Raw genomic sequence first — 21,885 nt, forward strand, 5'->3', positions numbered from 1 at the left:
GGGTTGTGGATCGAGACCTTTGCTTTTCGAGGACGACTGTTGTTATTATTAACATTTATTGTTATCAACCTGCTTAGAGGCACTGAATCTTCCCATTCAACAGCTCCTGAAGCATGGAAAAATGACTGCTCAGATGCCTCTGTATGTACTGTAATTAGTCTAATACTGATTGCTCAACCACCCACTGATACCAGAAGACGCTTGTATAATATCACAGCAGAGGGGTCGAAACGTCGAGTATTCAAGATCGTTGAACAACTAAGAAAATCTTAGCAAAAGCTTACATATTTCTATAAGAATAGTCTTCCTAGCTGGTCACTTTATTTGTGGTTGAGAGAAAGGTAGAATTTTCTATGGAATTACTAGTGATCGTTTCCAAATAATTTCTAAAATTGTTTAGACCTGCACATTACCTGCATGTACTCCGACCAGCGCGAGTCTTTCGCCATGTCTTCATACGCAGCGCTAAACACCATGTTAGCTATTATGCTGAAGACAACTTCTCCACCAGGTACCAATAGTTTGTGAATGTTCTGGATAGCATGCCTGCGACAATATCCATTTATTAGACGAAGTTGCCGCAGTGGCGAACACATTAGTCTTTACTCAGTTATAAAAAGGTAACATAAAAGAAATATGGTAAAACTGTTTCACAGCGAAAATACACGACGGAAAATAATGCGCTTTTAATATAATTAAATGCATTTTACAAACATGGTCAAAATAATACGCATCGACTCCTCCCTACTCTACTAAATCTAAAAATCCAGTTTATGATTATTTTGTACAATACATTAATAAAAGTGACACTTTAACTGGTAAAACTATTTAGAAATTGAGATGTGACAATGGGAAAGATTATTGAAATTCAGCTGTTTATCAATTTATAAGACAGAAAGGCATCATTTTAAATGGATGTCCTTCCTGTGCACACGTATTAATTGGCACATCTGAACGATACAACAGGTTACTTACAGATATGTCAAGATGCCTACTAGATGAAACAAAAGTTGATAGGAGATCCTGGCCTGAACTAGTTTTTGCAGCTGTGTACCTTCAGAGCAGAACTTTAACTAATACTATTCAAAGGAAAAATCTTTATGAGATGTCGTTCGAGAAGAAGTTTTCGTACGTAACTAGAAGAGCTGAGAAAGTCAACGAGGGCTCGTAAAGCATGCTTGGGAATTTTGATAGGGTACAGTGAAATTGGATGCAGAGTATTGATTTACAATGAAGTTATCATTGCCATACATGTTGGTAACATGGAAGAGGACATCAAGGGTATTGATCTGAAGGACTCTAATTCAGTGAGACAACATTTTAGTGACTATGATTGCGATACCAAAAACATAGACAATGAATCTATAAACGAGCAAATGGAAGAAAAAGGTATTAAAGGGCGTTCTGTCAGTCATGAACAAGAACAAGAATTTGAGTTGAGGAGGTGTCAACTAGGGAATGTAGAGTGCTTGATTGATTTAATGACTGTGTCATGAGTAGTTCCATTCATGTAAACTTCTGTAGTGCTGATAGCCAGAAAATACTTTTTTTGGGGGGGGGGGATTTTGAGTAGTAGTGAGTGAAAAGTTTGGGAGAAAGAAATGGATAAGGAAACTGAATGCTTAAATAAAAATAAAACATGAAAAGCTAATAATTAAAGAAGTGAATGTAAATGTTCCTGATGTAAAGTGGGATTTTACAAGAAATCTGACAGCACTTACGAAACAAGATTAGTTGTAAGGGTCTTTCAACAAAAGAACTTGTGGATGATGTTTATTCATCACTTGCTACGATACAAACGTTGAAACTTTTGTTGTCATATTGTTGCCAAAAGGGCTTAATTGCAGAGCAAATAGATGTAAAGACGGCATTTCAAACTGTTGAAGTCTTCTCAAAAATTTATGTAAAGCAACCACCAGGATATGAGTATGTAACAGGCACTGTCTGTAAGTTTTTTAAAGTATTATATGATCTGAGGAAATTTCTAGATCATCATATGGTTGTTTGGATTAGTCTTTAAAGAGTACACATTTTAAAAGAACTAAATATGATAAGTACTGATTAGGTGATCTTCATGTGATTGTTATAATTTGCTAAATTGTAGTAAAGGTAAAAGGAAAATACAAGTAATCAAGAATCTGTTACCGAAGCGATTTAGAAAGACTTGAGTGAAGTAAAAATTATCTTGGGATAAATACTGATTTTATTTATGAAGAGAGTGTAATGGCTTTTAGTCAGGACAGCTATACTGAATCTCTAGCTATTAAATATTGGATTACACATACAGAGTTGTACAGTGCAGCAATGGAAGGTAATTTTGAAATTATAACCAGCACAAGATTCAAGTCATTATATTAAGTACACGAAATTGATAGGTGCTCTGCTGCATATTAGGCCAGGAACACGACCAGATGTAAGTTACATCGTAAACTAATTGAGTAGGTTTCAAAATTATTAAAATGATACTCACTTTAAGTATTTTTTGTGGGTGCTGAAATACTTGCATCAAACAAAATGATTGAAGTTATCATATAGATCGACTGAAAATGCTGATCTCTTAAAGTTTTTTGTAGATGTGAATTGAGCAGGTGATTGTGTAGATCTTAAGTCTATATCGGGCTATGTAATTACATTATTTGTGAATATGATATTTTGGAAACCTAAGAAACAAGGAGTGTTACATAATCTTCTACTTTCGCTTAATACATAGCACTGTTAGAAGTTGTCACTGTGATTAAGTTAATTCGGGATATTTTGAAAGTTTTTAATGCAAAGTCTGATGATCCTGTTAAAGTATGTGAAGACAACTAAGGGCCACTAGTATTGCTAGGTACGGTATCTTTATAAAAAATTCAGAATATAGTGACATACGCTACAATTTTGTGAGTGAATGTTTTAGGAATGGAAATTTATACATTTGTTTAGTAGATTCAGAATTGAATGTAGCAGACTATTTATCGATCTTTGAGAAAAGATAGATTTGTAAAATTTCGACAAATCTTGAATGTAATTTGACTGCAATATAAATGTCAGGAGGCACGTTGGAGTGTGGTACACTTATAGCGATAGCATCAACAGTGTCGAGAGTGCTCTCAACAATAAGTGTGTAATGCACATACAACAGTCCGTCATTTCTGTGACTTGATTGTGTTCCCTGTGTAAAGAGAGATATTAATTGTATTTAACTTTTCGTTAACAAACACTTTGAAGAACTGGCATTCGAAGATAGGTTAGTTTCGTTAGCAAAGGAAAGCTTGCTCATTCTTAATTCATGAAGATTTTAATCAACATTTTAACAGTTTATTTAAACTTGTCAGAATACAGTCCGAAGTTGATATGAAGACTACCTGCCCATCATCAGTAACAATGGATGTTCAGCTAACAACGGATTTCTCTCGACTGACAAAGACAGAGGGGAAGTGGCGTTAGAAGCAACACGGAAGTTTGTTCCTCTACAAATGCAGTACAGCTGGCTTCTGCCTTCCAGCGTGCACGGGAGTAAACCAAAGTTGTCTGCCTCTGGCACCTGCCTGACACTGATGCAAACAACAACTTGTGATTGCTGTCAGTTTTAATGAAACTTTTTTTACACTATTCCGCCTTTGTAAGCAGACTCTCTGTGAGTTTTCTTCAAACTGGAACGCTCCATCAGCATGATGCAACAGTTTCGCGTAACAACACGAACTTCGACACGAGACAGCGGTCGGCTGTTCAAAACAAATAAATCCTATTTTCTAACTATTTTAATTACTCCGAACCTAGTAATCAGATTTTGAATAGTGAAACGCCATTTAATTCGCGTTTTCGAACTATGATACTAGCAGCGGAAATTACCACACTTCAGTTTGAAAAACAGAAGTTGATAACGCTATTTCTGTAATTAATACAGATATGAAAAGAGATTATACACCATTTAGTGAAGAATTTTCAGAAAATCATTTGGGCGAAAACAGAAATGCGATAACTTAAACCATTCGGGAAATATCAGAGGATAATAGCTTAGACAAATCATGTTGCACGCATAGTAAAAGTACAGTTCATAATAGCACGGTTGTCTTAGAATCAATTGATAAGTGATCAGCAAAAAACGGAATTCTGAACCAACATCTGTTTGTAGTAACGGCCATGACCCAAATTTTTCGGGCAGTGTGAATGTTAGAGTCGGTCGAACTGCTGCTATTGAACGAAATGACCTATTATAACGTTCCAATTAATGACAAGCATATTTGGTTTCAAGCCACTGTTCATCAACGCTTTTTACAATCATGACATTTAATGCATAATTTACATAGCTAATTAGTTTCTGTTAACTGAACAGCTCAAAAACTACAAGTTTTATGATGATGGCGAAAATGGCAATAGGGCTGCTATGTTGCGTCGTGCAAAACCTGTCGGTTGTAGACAGTCGAGAGTTCAGAGTATCACGATTCCATGCTGTCAGTCATCATAGATCAGTGGTTCCCCCGCCCACCCCCTGCCGTCTGTTGCCTTCCCTTGCTCCTCCCCCCACCCCATCTACCACATTATCCCCAACTTAAGCACCTAACTAAACTGTAGAATGAAAGACTTTTCGTGGAACATTTTTATTTTTAAAATGATGAAAGATGGATGATATTTAGTTTGTATGTGTGTGTGTGTGTGTGTGTGTGTGTGTGTGTGTGTGTGTGTGTGTACTTGAATGAGGAAGGAATTTCTGGTGCATCGCAAGTGCTACCCACAACTCCTTCTCAGATAAGAAAGCTAACAGTGAGGGTAGACTCTTGCTACAAAACATACTTGCCCTGCATTACTCTTCTCCGTTGCGGCACATGCTTGACCTGCACGCTACAACTTCATTTAAAATCAACCAAGTTAAAATGTGTGCACTGTACTTATCGTTCGTATATCACATAATTGCTGCACTCCATACTTCTGAACTGGCGCAAATTGGAAGACTTCAGGCTGTTAATGCTTTATGTCTGACTATATCCACTAATAGTAAGAACAATAATTATTATTCTTTGTGCTGTATAGTAGCCCTTATGTAGTTAGTGCTGTGTTGTGCTGTCAGTTAATTCATTTATCTGTTTCGAAGCGACTAATGAAACAATTTCTGGACTATTGCAGAAACTACCTACAACTTGAAGAAGACACTTTCTTGAAATATTTAGCATTTTTTACGTATACGTCTCACTTTTATCATCAGTGATAAAGCACAGCTTATGTATGTTGTATGTGGACTTCGTGAGCAACCTTAACCTCCACTGCATTAGTGCTACTCTGAGAAAAAGTTATTATTGATGACTTGTATAACCAATATTACAGTCTTACAAAATTTTGATACTAGTAATGATCTTTTGAAAACAATTTAGTTTCGCTTCTGAAACAGAATCGAATCGATTAGTTTTGCTCGCTCAAAAAATTTCATTTTAGGGTCGGCCGAACACTTAGAAAACGGACGGAACAGAATGATTCGTGATAATCGTCGTTCCGGAATTGATGATATTATGCAAGAGTTGAACATGAACAACGGTTCAGCATATGAAGTCATCCATGAATTTCTAAGGTATCGCGATGTTTGTGGTCACTCGGTACTACGCCAACTGACAAACACAATCTTGGACGTTTGAAAATTCGAAACCACATTTAACGCGTTCTGAAGAGGAAGGAAGATATTCAGTTTCTTATTAATCCTTCATGAAAAGCGGGTCGGTCACTACTAACAACAGAGTAAGAGGCGAGCATGGTGTGAAAACTTTCATTTCCATCGACAGGAAAAAGTTTAGAAGCCATGTTTCTGCGAGAAAGATTATGACAATGCTTCTGGATATTAAAGATCCACTGCTGATCCATTTCTGTAATAAAGTCAAGCAGTGAATAGAGACAGTCACTGAGAGGTGCTGCGAAATCTGAAACCCAACACCAAAACGAAAAGGAGAAGAAGGTTTCCAAATATAATCTACGATTTTGCTTCAGAATAATGCTCACAGTGATACAGCTGATAAGAACAACCCATTTTTTAATCTCTATTTCTAGCTGCTGGAGCACCTACCGTAGGGTCGTTATCTTGCACCAAGTGATTTTTACTTATTTAGTCCGATGAACGAGCACCTGCATGAATCGATTTTTTTTCTCAGATAAAGATGTTGCGGAAGCGGTGCAAAAGTTTTATACGTGCACAGTACCACAAAGCTTCTTCTAGGATGAATTTAGGGAGTTTCTTAAGAGAAGGACCAAGCGCATGGGGGTTGAAGCAGGTTATGTAGGGATATGACATTACTTGCAATGTTGTTCTCTCAACAACATTGTCTCTCTTTAAACAGTAGCCTACACCTTTAAAATGATGAAAGATGGATGATATTTAGTTTGTATGTGTGTGTGTGTGTGTGTGTGTGTGTGTGTGTGTGTGTGTGTACTTGAATGAGGCAAGACTGGTAGTCTGCTCCTCCTGTATCTTCTACGACGATAAGGCATGGCTGTGTGCTCCGTGCGGCTGCCTCGAGTCGAATGAGCCTGCTGCTGCCTCAGAACAGGATGTACTTCCTGCCCCCCACCCGTGCGCGCAGCGCCAGCGCGCCTTATCAGTCCCGATTGCGCAACCCACAGTTTGATTTTCCAGCAACACGGGCCTAGTAAATCTAGGGCCCGTGTTGCCCGGCTGCCTCGCTCAACGACTAAGTCCCACTCAAGGTCACCCGCCTTACACAGCAGCATAAGGCTAAGTCACACAGCCATGAAATAAAACCCACCCACCTCCCCTGGGGTCGTAACCCCTGCAACCCACAAAAGAGAAAGATGCTTCAGTAGCCTAATTAGTATTTTTATTTAAAAAAAAAAAAAAATCTCACGGGATAGATAAGGATGGTTCTCTTTATTAAGAATGATAGTATACAGTAATATCACCTTGTACTTTAATATAATTTGATAAAGTACCATCAATCTTGGCCCAAACATTCACTCTTTCGTTAGCATTAACACGTCTCCTGTTTCTTGTATATAATGAAAATGGTTTATCAGTATGTACCACACCAGTTCCATAGTTCCTATCACCCTGTACACCAATAGAAAAGGTGCGATAGGCTATAATGTCTCTGTCATAGTAAGACTCCAATCCTTGTAAACAAGTTCTGTAGTAGTGCATGAAAAGTTAATCTTGCAACCAACAAATGTAATTGGACCAGTGTGACTTAGCCTTATGCTGCTGTGTAAGGCGGGTGACCTTGAGTGGGACTTAGTCGTTGAGCGACGCAGCCGGGCAACACGGGCCCTAGATTTACTAGGCCCGTGTTGCTTGAAAATCAAACTGTGGGTTGTGCAGTCGGGACTGATAAGGCGCGCTGGCGCTGTGCGCACGGGTGGGGGGCAGGAAGTACATCCTGTTCTGAGGCAGCAGCATGCTCATTCGACTCGAGGCAGCCGCACGGAGCACACAGCCATGCCTTTGCTCTAATAAATGATACACTCTATTGGTGACCTTATAACAACCCTAATGTAGTCTACTTTTATCGACATCAATAGATATATTGAGTTGGTAGGGTTCGTAGGATTTCGCCATAAGTTTAATAAACACAAGAGATAACAATAACAGAGATTTTAGCCATCAGTAATGTATTCTCCTTCACTACTTACAAAAGTCTGCCAACGCTGAGGTAACTTTTCGACTCCGTGACTGTAGAGGTCACGTGGTTTTGAGGCAAGGAACTCGTCGAGCCACGTGCAGAGCGCATTTTCATGCGGAAAGGAAGTCCCTTGAAGGGTGTTCAATAGAGAGCGGAAAAGACAAGGTGAATAAGATGGGTCCGGAGTCACTTCCCAACACAACTCCTGTGTAGCATTTTGTGTCAGTGTGCAGAATGCGAATGGGCATTATCGTGGAGTAGCATCACTTCACGCAGTGTTCCTGTTCGTTGACCTTGGACCGCGTCTGCAAGACGTCTCAGTTGTTGACAACAAATGTCAGCAGTGACGGTTACACCGCAGGGAAGCAATTCGTAGTACACCACACCGTCGCTGTTCCAGCAGATTCGTAACATTATCTTTTGTGGATGCGCGCAGGTCTTTCTACGGGGAGTTTCTGCTTTGTTTTGGCTCAAACATCCCTTTGTATTCCTTACGTATGCGTAAATATAGGAATTGTCGGTGTTGCTGACGACCCAATTGATGACGAGGAAACACATGTGGTAAGCCGAAATTTTTGTGATTTTGGCCTGGAGCATATGGCATGCATATACCCGATTTTTGAACCTTCCCCTATTGCATGTGAATCGTGGAATGGTGGAACAATCACAGTTCATCACATCTTCACCAAACACCGAAAGTCTTAACAGTCATTAACGTCAAAACGATCCTCCTTAAAACAAGAAAACCATTTTCTTGCTGTGCACTGTCAAATGGTATTATCCCCATAGAAGGCGCAAATGTTTCTGGCTGCCTCTCCTGCTGCCACCAGTCTGTTGAACACAAACAGAAGAATACGTCGGAAATGTTCCGATTTCTGCACTTGGCCTTCCATTTTCTAGAGTCCACAGCTGCAAACACTACTTCTACGTGACAAAACAACAACATGTAACCTCAAATAACAACAGTGAACTACAAATTAAAAAATGATAGCCGATAAATTAATCTACAGCAGTGGGAATACCAACATACAAAAAAAAAAAAGACTACACACTTATGCACCAACCTAGTAAATATCTGTTGTGGTCTTCAGTCCAGAGACTGGTTTGATGCAGCCCTCCATGATACTCTCTCCAGTGCAAGCTTCTTAATCACCCAGTACCTACTGCAACCTGCATCCTTCTGCAACTGTTCAGTGTATTCATCTCTCGGTCTCCCTCTACGAGTCTTACCCTCCACGCTGCCCTCCAATACTAAATTGGTGATCCCTGGTGCCTCAGAATATGCCCTACCAACCTATCCCTTCTTCTAGTCAAGTTGGGCCACAAATTTTTCTTCTCTCCAATTCTATTCAATACCTCCTCATTAGTTACGTGATCTACCCATCTAATCTTCAGCATTCTTCTGTAGCATCACATTTCGAAAGCTTCTATTCCCTTCTTGTCTAAACTATTTATCGTCCACGTTTCACTTCCATACATGGTTACATTTCATACAAATACTTTCAGAAACGACTTCCTGACACTTAAATCTGTACTCAATGTTAACAAATTTCTCTTCTTTAGAAGTTCTTTCCTTGCCATTGCCAGTCTACATTTTATATCCTCTCTACTTCGACCATCATCAGTTATTTTGCTCCCCAAATAGCAAAACACATTTACTACTTTAAGCATCTCATTTCCTAATCTAATTCCTGCAGCACCACCCGATTTAATTCGACTACATTCCATTATCCTCGTTTTGCTTTTGTTGATGTTCATCTATATCCTCCTTTCAAGACACTGTCCATTCCATTCAACTGCTTTTCCAAGTCCTTTGCTGTCTCTGAGAGAATTACAATGTCATCGTCGAACCTCAAAGTTTTTATTTCTTCTCCATGGATTTTAATACCTACTGCGAATTTTTCTTTTGTTTCCTTTACTGCTTGCTCAATATACAGATTCAATAACATCGGGGATAGGCCACAACCCTGTCTCACTCCCTTCCCAACCACTGCTTCCCTTTCATGCCCCTCGACTCTTATAACTGCCATCTGTTTTCTGTACAAATTGTAAATAGCATTTCGCTCCCTGTATTTTACCCCTGCCACCTTCAGAATTTGAAAGAGAGTATTCCAGTCAACATTATCAAAAGCTTTTTCTTCGTCTACGAATTCTAGAAACGTAGGTTTGCCTTTTCTTAATCTATTTTCAAAGATAAGTCGTAGGGTCAGCATTGCCTCACGTGTTCCAACATTTCTACGGAATCCAAACCGATCTTCCCCGAGGTCGGCTTCTACCAGCTTTTCCATTCGTCTGTAAAGAACTCGTGTTAGTATTTTGCAGCGGTGGCTTATGAAACTGATAGTTCGGTAATTTTCACATCTGTCCACACCTGCTTTCTTTGGGATTGAAATTGTTATAAATATTTATAAATTTATAATATGTGTCGCTGATTGATTAGAATATTTCTTGCACGTATAAACTTAAAATATGTATCGCTGATTGATTACAATATTTCTTGCACGTAGAGGTATTACAGTAGCAATCCACAGCTAGAATGATCAAGTGTAATCCCTCGTGCATTACAGTTGTAGAAGTTAAACAAGACTCATCTAGTGGTGTAGCCCTTAAAGCGACGAGGTGAGTACGTACCTGTCGTCGGGCCCCCAATGCAACAGCATCAAACCGAACACCTTGCCAAAGGGCGCGTACTGCCACACAGCGGAGTTCTCCAGGTCCGGCTCGAACACATTCAGCTCCTCGTACGCGATGGTGCCGGGCAGAGCGTTGTGCTGCCTGCAGAACTCCAGTTTCTTTGTGCTGATGTCACAAGCCACTAGCTTCGTGAAAGGTGGCAGCCGTGGGGCTAAAACCTGCCAGTACAGAATTGCACTCTAATATTTGCCCTTGTAAGCCGCACAGCATGTAAATTTGATTGGTGCTTCAGTTTCTGAGAAGGTGCAAATTGATACGCAGGTATTACAGCGGTGGTTCAGATTCGTTAAAGGTTGAGAAGAGGGCAGATAGCTGCCGAATGGAGAGCACCGCTGCTACAATCACACACTGTGTAGGTTTCAGCTCGTCCAGCCCAGGCCTCACAGCATTGCCCAAAGGGTAGAGTCCGCGCAGAATACCGTGGCTAGGAGATACGCAGATGGCAAGGCATGCATGGGGAGAGAGGTGGTGGTGGTAGTTGTGGGCAGGTGCTATAGAGGAAATGCCGAGCGCTGGAGGGAAAGTGCAGATCTAAACTGAAGCCTACATTGACATGTTTTGCAAATATTAAGAGGGACCCCTCCACCCCCACACTTGCATGGTGCCCATTCAAAAACGTTTATCACCTTTGTTTTGGTTAGTATCTAAATAGAATTCTGCCGAAAATGCAGCAAATTATTTTCGCCTGGCTTGTTAACCATTTGTAACTTTCAGAGAAGTGCTGGTTGAAATGGCTCTGAGCACTATGGGACTTAACATCTGAGGTCATCAGTCCCCTAGACTTAGAACTACTTAAACCTAATTAACTTAAGGACATCACACACATCCATGCCCGAGGCAGGATTCGAACCTGCTACCGTAGCAGCAGCGCGGTTCCGGACTGAAGCGCCTAGAACCGCTAGGCCACAGCGGCCGGCTCAGATAAGTGTCATGAGTGGCGAATTTTGGTTAAACCCAGCACATTTCTCTTGCTGTCATGTTAAAATTTGCCTCTTTCGCCAAACCGCAGCTTAGTTTACACAGTCTCACCACACTAACATGTTGTACAGAAGCAGCTGTTAGAGAATTCTGAAACGGTGATTTATTAAGTTTAGTAAGTGAGGAAATGAAGAAAAATAAAGTCAGTATCTTATGAAAAAGCGCATCCTCGATACAAAATTAATGCGTATTGTCTTGAATTATGTTGTACCAAAACCCATATCAGTTCTCGTTTCATCACCTGCCGGTGACCCTTAAAATTTACTTTCTGTCATCTAAAAAGGTTCTAGTTAGTGAAATAATACAGTAGGTAATGAAATTTGTGTAATAATTATAGGGCAAAATTCTCTCCTCTTTTGATGTTATCATCTGCGAAAATCTCATCTCGATATCACAAACCGTTTATGAAACATGAGACATGTTGTGGATATTTCAGTCTGGCTTTATCGCTGGCGCGGTGCGACCGCAAATGTGTGTGCTGCGTCAGATATGTTTTCTCCAGACTGGTGACAAATAGATACCTCCACCCAAGTCTATAGAAATATTCAATATGTCAGCTTCATTGCATATGCAGTGACATATAATGTCATATGTATCAAACGCAAAATCATAGCGATCTCTATTTTTTCAATCCAAACTTTTCCGAATTTTGCGCAATGTCTTACTTCCACGTAAATATCACAATAACTATGGTCATTAGCGAAATGTTGTACCATTATACTGAACCTGACATTTAAACCTACAAGTAAAGCAATACTAAATTTGTTTACTGAATAGTTTCTGTAAAATCGTTTGAGGAAGACTGCAGGGCATGCGCCTCAGTTACGTCATCGCCGACCAGCCGAAAGGTGGCAGTGGCAGACAGTGTCGGGCCTCCCCTTCTGAACAAACGGATGAACTCTCCTACCGCTTAGGATGAAAACGGGTGTCACTGCGCATCGGCCAGAGTACCCTGTGCCGCTTCTACATAGGCCAGCCTGGCTGGTTCGCCGGACCGTGCATATGAGTGCAACTCGCTTGGCCAGCTGAAGCGTACATGATAGACAACCTTTGACAACTGACAGGTAGCCCACATGGAGTCATGAACCTGTGCCAACTGGAAATCCAGCCGGTATCTTAGAAACTACATAGGATATGGTCGATCCTGAGTTCAAAGGTTACGTTGTGGCATAAGTGAGCATTCAAAGCTTGTGCGAAGACCATCAGCTGCATTTGGGCCTATTTAAAGCTGGATTTGCTTTCAGATTTGTGTCTCTGTATCAGAAAACTGTCCATAAACTCACGAATACACTAGGTATGTACTTTTTCCTTAAGCAGCGTGTTAAAAAATTATCCCGTTTTTTTGAGAGGTCATAGAACGGAACAAAGCAATAAAAAAGTCGACTAAGGAGGAACTCTAAAACGCTTCTACTGCACAAGAGCTCATAGCCCTTAAAATGGGCATTTTAGAGCCCATGTTTACTGGACTTTTGCTTTCATCTTTTGGTCCATACGACCATCTCTCAAAATATGGAAAGCAAAAAGTTTGCAGTAGAAAGATTTGTTGAGACTAGCGAAGACGAACAAGTACTCACCGCTCTTAAGGTATGTCTTTCAGAGCCCACGTCTACTGAACGTTATTTTCCATATTCGTCATACTACCATCTCTCAAAATAAGGAATTTTTTAACACCCTATATAAATAGTCTGTACTTAGTCGTGAGCCCCAATTATTTTCTTACCTTCCAAAAGGATATATCGATCTATTACGTGTCATAGGAATTTAGGGCACAGCTGTTGTGTACTAGGTTGTACTGTAAATTGGAGGACGAACAAGTCACATACAAATCAAACAGACATCTCTCCTAATGACTTAAATATATTGTTCTACATACGAAATTATGTATCGCATTCTTTATTAAAATTCATAAATGGGTGTGATAAATGTGAAGCACTTGTTGTTAGTGATGAGTTCACTACAAGCGAGATAAACAGTGACATCAACATATATTTACTCAGAATGTGCAGAGCTGCATTAGAGCAACCATGAAATTTGACATTTCAATTTCTCGGTAAAGAATAACGACTGTTTCACACAGCTTTATCTGATGACTTTGAAAGTTCGTTCCTAAGAAGCGCAAATCACAGAGAAGTTTTTAAGATTCTTCTGGCAATTAAATTTGACTATTCTTTCTTTTCTGAGGGATGTACTTGTGGTAGAGTTGTAACAGAAATAACTTCGAAAATATGACATGTTTTCGAAATATTTTCTCAAACAGTTATTCTAAAAAAAAAACAATCGCCTTATAAACAGTAACAGATGGAATTTATTTACATTTTCCAACAATTCTCAATTTTCGAGTAGTAGTTGTGTGTGTGTGTGTAAGGGGGTGGGGGGTGTTTTTAAAGCTTTCCTTCTGAATGTTTGTTTTTCTGTACCGTGTGATACAAAATTTGTATTTTTGTATCACAAAACTCCTCGAGAGTTAAGCAAGTAACCGCGTTGGAGGTAAGCAGTGTTTAAAGCTGTATTTAACTTCCCTGGATAATCACAAGGAACATGGTACAAGAGCGCTGCCCAACTTACATTTTAACATTTTCTTTCATCTGAAAGACGATGTTTTACTTATTATTAGCTAAGTAAAAAAATGTAAAATGTATCACTAAGTATAAAAGTAATTTGTTGTGACAAAATACGGAATGTTTCGCAATGAATATGGGGTTTTAAGACTTTGTAGCATTTATCACATTCAGCTACTGATTATTTGCCCTTTTACTAACTGTTGGTTGCCTAGTATTGGTGATCAGCTTATTGGAGAATGGGGCACCTTGAATGGTCTGTCGTGTCTTGCCATCCAGATTTACAAATGAAATGACACAATTTCTGAGACTGGTCTCATACAGATACGATTTTATGTATATACACTGAAGCAGCGAGTGAAAAAATTTACCAAGACCGGGAATTGAACCTGGGCCTCCTGTTTGCTAGGCAACTATGTTACCCACTAAAACACCTTGACACAGCAGTTCACACAACTGCACAGATTAGCATGGCACACACCCCTCCCCAATCAAAACTCTCCCAAGTCTACTTTAAAATCAGACAGAATTACCAAGACACTCCTTGTTCTGGAATAGTATCTCAGCATTGAACGTAAATGGAGGATCCAGCCTGAAACGCAGGTGCAGTCTATTTACATAAAATCATGTCTGTATGAAACCAGTAAAAAGTCTGAAACTGTGTCATTTCATTTGTACAAATACCTGCACCTGGATTACTTTAGCCCATGCCAAGGGACATGTAGTTTCAGCCATTGAGGCTGAAATTTATAATGAACCCATCAATGCCGTTTATAATTTGCCCCTCCCCCATTCACCAGGATAAGATGGAAGATGCACAGTTTATCAGAATGGTTAACTTTTTCAAAAATTTCATTCCAGACTTTGCTCAACTAGCTGCCTCCTTTAACCAACTTCGTCGTAAGAGAGAGCAATTTCAGTAGTCAGCTCTCAGTAATGCCCTCATGCTAGCCATTATAGATTTTCAGCAGTAATTTACAATCCAGACTGATGCCTCCAGTTCTTGAGTTGCGGTGGTCCTGTTTCAAGAATAGGATGATGATCATCAGCCAGTCATGTATCCCTCTCGTGGCAGCAGAGGTTAAATACAAGTTGGAAGCACTGGAAGTTTTATGTAGCCTGGAAAAAATTAAGTTCTATATAGAGCATATACATTTCTTTTTAGAAACAGACAATCAGACTCTAAGTTGGGTACTGGCTAAGCGCCGCATGATTGGCAGAATAACAAGCTGGGCAGTTCGACTCTCAGCTTTCCACTTTGCCCACAAAGGATTCTGACAACCATCTAGCAGATTGCTGAGTCGAATGTTTAGCGTGGATCAGGAATCTTCTGAGATCATAGAATCAGGTGTCCGCCTGCTTAGCTGAGTGTTAAAACGTTTGCCTACCATGCAGCGGGCCCAGGTTCGATTCCCAGCTGGATTGGGGATTTTCTCCGCTCGTGGACTGGGTGTTGTGTTGTCTTCATTAGCCTTTCATCATCATCACCGACGCGCAAATCGCCCAACGTGGCTTCGACTAAAATAAGACCCGCGACCCGGCAGCTGAACTTCCCCATTTGGGGTCTCCCAGCCAACAATGCCACATGGTCATTTTCATGGATTCAGGTGATAATCTTCAATGTAGTGCAGCTATACTAATTGATACTCCATCATATTAATAGAATCTTCCGTCAGTTCTTTGTAGAACAACATTACAATATATGAAAAGCACCAGTTTGCTTTTGTACTATAATATTACTTTTATTGTCAACCGGTTTTCGGCTTACAAGGCCATCTTCAGACATTTACTGAGTATTATCACCAAAGAAGTTAAATGTTAGCAGACAATGTTGTCTGTAATACTGTAGAACAAAAGCAAACTGATGCTTTTCATTTATGATATTCCATCAGTTTTCGGGAATTTGAAGAAGCAGCAGGAACAGGACCAAGCGCTCAGGAGTATTCCTTACTGGGAAGCAAGCAGCTGGGTGTCATCATAACAAACGTCCCTTACGTCATTGTACCCACTACACTAGGAAGATTTGTCTCCCTAAAGAGTGAAAGCCAGCTGTATTTAAGTACTTTCATTAGTCATTTGCAGGTAATTTGGGTACTTTTAAGATCTTGATGAATATTGAAGTGCGCCTTACTTGGCCATTCCTTAACTCAGACGTCAGATAGTTAGGAAAGGAGTGTCAGAAATATCAGTGTGCATCAGTGTGCTGATTCCAATTCTCATCGTCGTTTGTTCATTCTAGTGTGGAGAAGAAGCTCTTGGAACATTTTTCATGGTTTATTTAGGACAGTTTCCATTCACTAAGAGTGACAATAGGTATATTTTTGATGCAGTGGATGCTTTCACACATCTTGTGTGAGTTGTCCCAAGTAGGGTTATGACTGTGGGTTCGACAATTTAGCATCTCGATAAAATATTTTCATACTTTGGTCCTCCCAGGACATCAGTCAGTGATAATGCACCTACTTTCACTTCTACAAAATTTACGAAATTCTATTTTGGTTGCTCCATATCGTATACCATCACCATCCCAAACTATCCTCATCCATCATTCACTAAACATATTAATCAGAACCTTAAATAAGAGCTGATTATTTATCGTAGCCAATCTCAGAGTAACTGTGCTAGATCCATCAACTTGGTTAATTTTATTTTTAATTTTACTTTGCATGATGTGCATAAGACAACACTTGCAAAATTAATGCTCGCATAGATGAATAAATCTCAATGTCAAACCTTTCGTCTGTCAATGACCTCTTGCCTGAAAAAATTGACCCTTACTCCATAAAAGAAATGAGAGCAAGACGATTAATAAAATTAATTTTCCACACAGGCATGAAGTTCAGAGGTCTAACAACAATATGTGGTCTACACCAATAAGTAATGGTGACACCCTTTTCATGAAGAATTTCTGAGCTCAGAGCAAGAACGCACAAAAAATTTCAACGAAGATATTGTTGCATTTTGTTAGACTTTGCTAGATTCCCAAGTCACCTACACCGGTTAGTCTCTCAGTTAAAAACTTTGTTACTGATACACATCAAAGGGTTCACCTTAGTCAGGTCAAAGTCAGCGTTCCTTCTAATTATTGTGTGTTCAAAGTGCTCAACTAAAAAGAAGAAGAAGTAAAGGCACTCAGACCAATTATTCCCAATCTCTCCTCCTCCTCCCCCCCCCCCCCCTGGTGACGTCCTTTAGGAGGGGAGGATTGACCCATGTAGTGCTTTGAAATGAATTCAAAAACAGGGTTTGATCTCTTTGACTGTGTAGGTAAATAAGCACCTCCTTTGCTTCAACCAGAAGACAGGCACGCTCTCCACCATGCTGGCTCAATAGCATTGTACATGAGCTTTCCTTCAATCACTTACCACTGATAACTGCAGTATGGCCATCCAACGACTAATGAGTCATAGTTACTGGTGCTTGTTGAACTTAATTGGTGAGTACCTTGTATGTAGACTGTACAAACAGCTGTTTGCAGCTATCTGCTGCGTCATAGGATTCTTTACACTATGTATATTGTAATTGTTTAAGCTTGAGTTAACCCCAATTTCATTTTAAGAGCTTACCAATTCCAGCTTGGCTAACTTATATTGCGAAAATTGTTTATGTCACTGTATTAGGGATGTGCTGTCTACGTCTCGTCTATTGGGTTTCAGCATTACCGTTAATTTATGAATTTTGTATGTGCTGGTTACGTGTAATTTATTTTGTACTCAGGATTAATGCAAGTTCAGTGTCACTATCTGTTGTAGTTTAAGCCACTTTCAAATTGCAGTTTAAATATTATTTATACATTCTTTTATAGAATTACCTTCAGTTATAACAACTTAAAATCAATAGATGTCCGTTGGTACATTCTCTCTTGGCTGAGATTTGCGTTTTACCTAATTCCATGTTTGCCTTTTTGTTAAAGTCTCAGGCTCTTTAATCGAACAAGTGCCACCTCTTTATGAGAGTATGAATAATGCTCCTCTGATTTAGGAATTTAAAGAAATTATCCAGATAGTGAAGGGAGACGAAAATTTAGTAGTCATGGGTGACTGGAATATGATAGCAGGAAAAGGAAGAGAAGGAAACGTAGTAGGTGAATGCGGATTGGGGGTAAGAAATGAAAGAGGAAGCCGCTTGGTAGAATTTTGCACAGAGCATAACTTAATCATACCTAACACTTGGCTCAAGAATCATAAAAGAAAGTTGTATACATGGAAGAAGCCTGGAGATACTGAAAGTTTTCAAATTGATTTTATAATGGTAAGACAGAGATTTAGGAACCAGGTTTTAAGTTGTAAGACATTTCTAAAGGCAGATGTGGACTCTGACCACAATCTACTGGTTATGAACTGTAGATTAAAACTGAAGAAACTGCAAAAAGGTGGGAATTTCAGGAGATGGGACCTGGATAAACTGACTAAACCAGAGGTTGTACAGAGTTTCAGGGAGAGCATAACGGAAAAATTGACAAGAATGGGGGAAAGAAATACAGTAGAAGAAGAATGGGTAGCTTTGAGGGATGAAATAGTTAAGGCAGCACAGGATCAAGTAGGTAAAAAGACGAGGGCTAGTAGAAACCCTTGGATAAAGGAGGAAATACTGAATTTAATTGACGATAGGAGAAAATTTAAAAATGCAGTAAATGAAGCTGGCAAAAAGGAATACAAACGTCTCAATAATGAGATCGACAGGAAGTGCAAAATGGATAAGCAGGAATGGATAGAGGATAAATGTAAGGATGTAGAGGCATATCTCACTAGGGGTAAGATAGATACTGCCTACAGGAAAATTGAAGAGACCTTTGGAGAAAAGAGAACCACTTGTATGAATATCAAGAGCTCAGATGGAAACCCAGTTCTAAGCAAAGAAGGGAAAGCAGAAAGGTGGAAGGAGTATATAGAGGGTCTATACAAGGGCGATGTACTTGAGGGCAATATTATGGGAATGGAAGAGGATGTAGATGAAAATGAAATGGGAGATATGATACTGCGTGAAGAGTTTAACAGAGCACTGAAAGACCTAAGTCGAAACAACACTCCGTGAGTGGACAACATTCCATTAGAACTACTGACATCCTTGGGAGAGCCAGTCCTGACAAAACTCTACCATCTGGTGAGTAAAATGTATGAGACAGGCGAAATACCCGCAGACTTCAAGAAGAATATAATAATTCCAATCCCAAAGAAAGCAGGTGTTGACAGATGTGAAAATTATCGAACTATCAGTTTAATAAGTCGCAGCTGCAAAATACTAACACGTATTCTTTACAAACGAATGGAAAAACTGGTAGAAGCCGACCTCGGGTAAGAGCAGTTTGGATTCTGTAGAAACGGAACACGTGAGGCAATACTGACTCTCTGGCTTATCTTAGAGGCTAGATTAAGAAAAGTCAAACCTACGTTTCAAGCATTTGTAGATTTAGAGAAAGCTTTTGACAATGTTGACTGGAATACTCTCTTTCAAATTCTGAAGGTGGCAAGGGTAAAATACAGAGAGCGAAAAGTTATACACAATTTGTACAGAAACCAGATGGCAGTTATAAGAGTCGAGGGACATGAAAGGGAAGCAGTGGTTGGGTAGGAAGTGAGACAGGGTTGTAGCCTCCCCCCGATGTTATTCAATATGTATATTGAGCAAGCAGTAAAGGAAACAAAAGAAAAATTCGCAGTAGGTATTAAAATCCATGGAGAAGAAATTAAAACTTTCAGGTTCGCAGTTGACATTGTAATTCTGTCAGAGACAGCAAAGGACTTGGAAGAGCAGTTGAACCTACATTCTTCTGAATATGCTTAATGTATTCATCTCTTGGTCTCCCTCTACGAGTCTTACCCTCCACGCTGCCCTCCAATACTAAGTTGGTGATGCCTTGATGCCTCAGAATACGTCCTACGAACCGATCCCTTCTTCTAGTCAAGTTGTGCCACAAATTTCTCTTCTCACTAATTCTCTTCAATACCTCCTCATTAGTTATGTGGTCTACCCATCAAACCTCCAGCATTCTTCTGTGGCACCACATTTCGAAAGCTTCTATTCTCTTCTTGTCCAAACTATTTATCGTCCATGTTTCACTTCTATACATGGCTACACTCCATACAAATACTTTCAGAAACGACTTTCTGACACTTAAATCTATACTCGATGTTAACAAATTTCTCTTCATCAGAAACACTTTCCTTGCCATTGCCAGTCTACATTTTATATCCTCTCTACTGCGACCACCATCAGTTATTTTGCTCCCCAAATTGCAAAACTCATCTACTACTTTAAGTGCCTCACTTCCTAATCTAATTCCCCATCAGGATCACCTGATTTAATTCGACTACATTCCATATCCATGTTTTGCTTTTGTTGATGTTCATCTTATATCCTCCTTTCAAGACACTGTCCAAGCCGTTCAGCTGTTCTTCCAGTTCCTTTGCTGTCTCTGACACAATTACAATTTCACCGTCGAACTTCAAAGTTTTTATTTCTTCACCATGGATTTTAATATATATATGAGTATAGTAACTGTTCTGGAAAGAACAAGTATCATTGATGACCGTGCAGCTTCTCTAGGATAAATGATAATTAAATGAAACCCTCAGCTGCCGACAGGTGTTGTTGATTTACCTCGGTGGGGACAGCAGAAAATATGTGCACCGAGAGAGACCCGGGACTAGAACCCGGGATCTCCTGCTTACATGACAGACACCCCATCGATCTGAGCCAAAGAGGACACAGACAATCATCGCGACTGCAGGGCATTACCCCTTGAAATATATATATATATATATATATATATATATATATATATATATATATATACAGTTAAAGGCCACCCAGCCATTGACCTTTGTCTGTGCGAATGCGCATAGGTTACCTGAACTCTTAGTGGAATCGTCACTTTAATGTGCGCTAGTAATGAGTAGATGGGCAAATATCTATTAGGTACATTACGTACGTAGATTGTGGACAGTTGGGAATGTGGGTCTCACGGGAAGCGTGCAAGGGATAAGTCCCTGCAGTCGCCTTATTTATCTGTGTCCTCGGTGGCTCAGATAAATAGAGCGTCTGCCATGTAAGCAGCAGATCTCTGGTTCGAGGCCCGGTCGGGGCACACATTTTCAGCTGTCCCCATCGAGGTATATCAACAATACCTGTCGGCAGCTGAGGGTTTTATTTAATTAACATCTTTTCTTTTTTTTTTTTTTTTTTACTGCTAGCTTATATACAGATTGAACAACATCGGGGTAGCCTACGACCTGTCTCACTCCCTTCCCAACCACTGCTTCCCTTTCACGGCCCTCGACTCTTATAACTGCCATCTGGTTTCTGTACAAATTGTAAATAACCTTTCCCTCCCTGTATTTTACCCCTGCCACCTTCAGAATTTGAAAAGAGTATTCCGGTCAACACTGTCAAAAGCTTTCTCTAAGTCTACAAATGCTGGAAACGTAGGTTGCATTTCCATAAGCTATCTTCTAAGATAAGTCGAACGGTCAGTGTTGCCCCACGTTTTCCAACATTTCTACGGAACCCGAACTGATGTTATCCGAGGTCGGCTTCTACCAGTTATTCCATTCATCTGTAAGGAATTCGCATTAGTATTTTGCCGCCGTGACTTATTAAACTGATAGTTCGGTGATTTTCACATCTGCCAACACGTCCTTTCTTTGGGATTGGAATTATTGTATTCTTCTTGAAGTCTGAGGATATTTCGCATGTCTCATATATATTGCGCACCAGATGGTAGAGTTTTGTCAGGACTGGCTCCCCCAAGGATATCAGTCGTTCTAATGGCCTGTTGTTCACTCCCGGGGCCTTGTTTGGACTTAGGTGTTACAGTGCTCTGTCAAACTCTTCACGCAGTATCATATTTCCCATTTCATCTTCATCTACATCCTCTCCTATTTCCATAATATTGTCCTCAAGAACATTGCCCTTGTATAGACCCTCTGTATACTCTGTTCACCTTTCTGCTTCCCCATCTTTGTTTAGAACTGGGTTTCCATATGAGCTCTTGACATTCGTACAGGTGGTTCTCCTTTCTCCAAAGGCCTCTTTCATTTTCCTGGAGGCAGTATCTA

The 21,885-nt window shown here is 39.9% G+C and overlaps 1 protein-coding gene across 1 annotated transcript in view; it reads right to left on the bottom strand.

Moving 5' to 3' along the window:
• LOC126456518 (juvenile hormone acid O-methyltransferase-like) overlaps positions 1 to 21,885 on the bottom strand; it is a 76,306-nt gene that overhangs the window by 47,280 nt on the left and 7,141 nt on the right. Inside the window, exons 2-3 of the mRNA XM_050092266.1 lie at positions 10,230 to 10,450; positions 414 to 546 (exon numbers count right to left, since the gene is read on the bottom strand). Of these exons, the coding sequence (XP_049948223.1) occupies positions 414 to 546; positions 10,230 to 10,450 (354 nt within the window). The remainder of the gene's footprint in view (positions 1 to 413; positions 547 to 10,229; positions 10,451 to 21,885) is intronic.

This window comes from Schistocerca serialis, chromosome 2, assembly GCF_023864345.2.
Source record: "Schistocerca serialis cubense isolate TAMUIC-IGC-003099 chromosome 2, iqSchSeri2.2, whole genome shotgun sequence".
Taxonomy (NCBI): Eukaryota; Metazoa; Arthropoda; class Insecta; order Orthoptera; family Acrididae; genus Schistocerca; species Schistocerca serialis.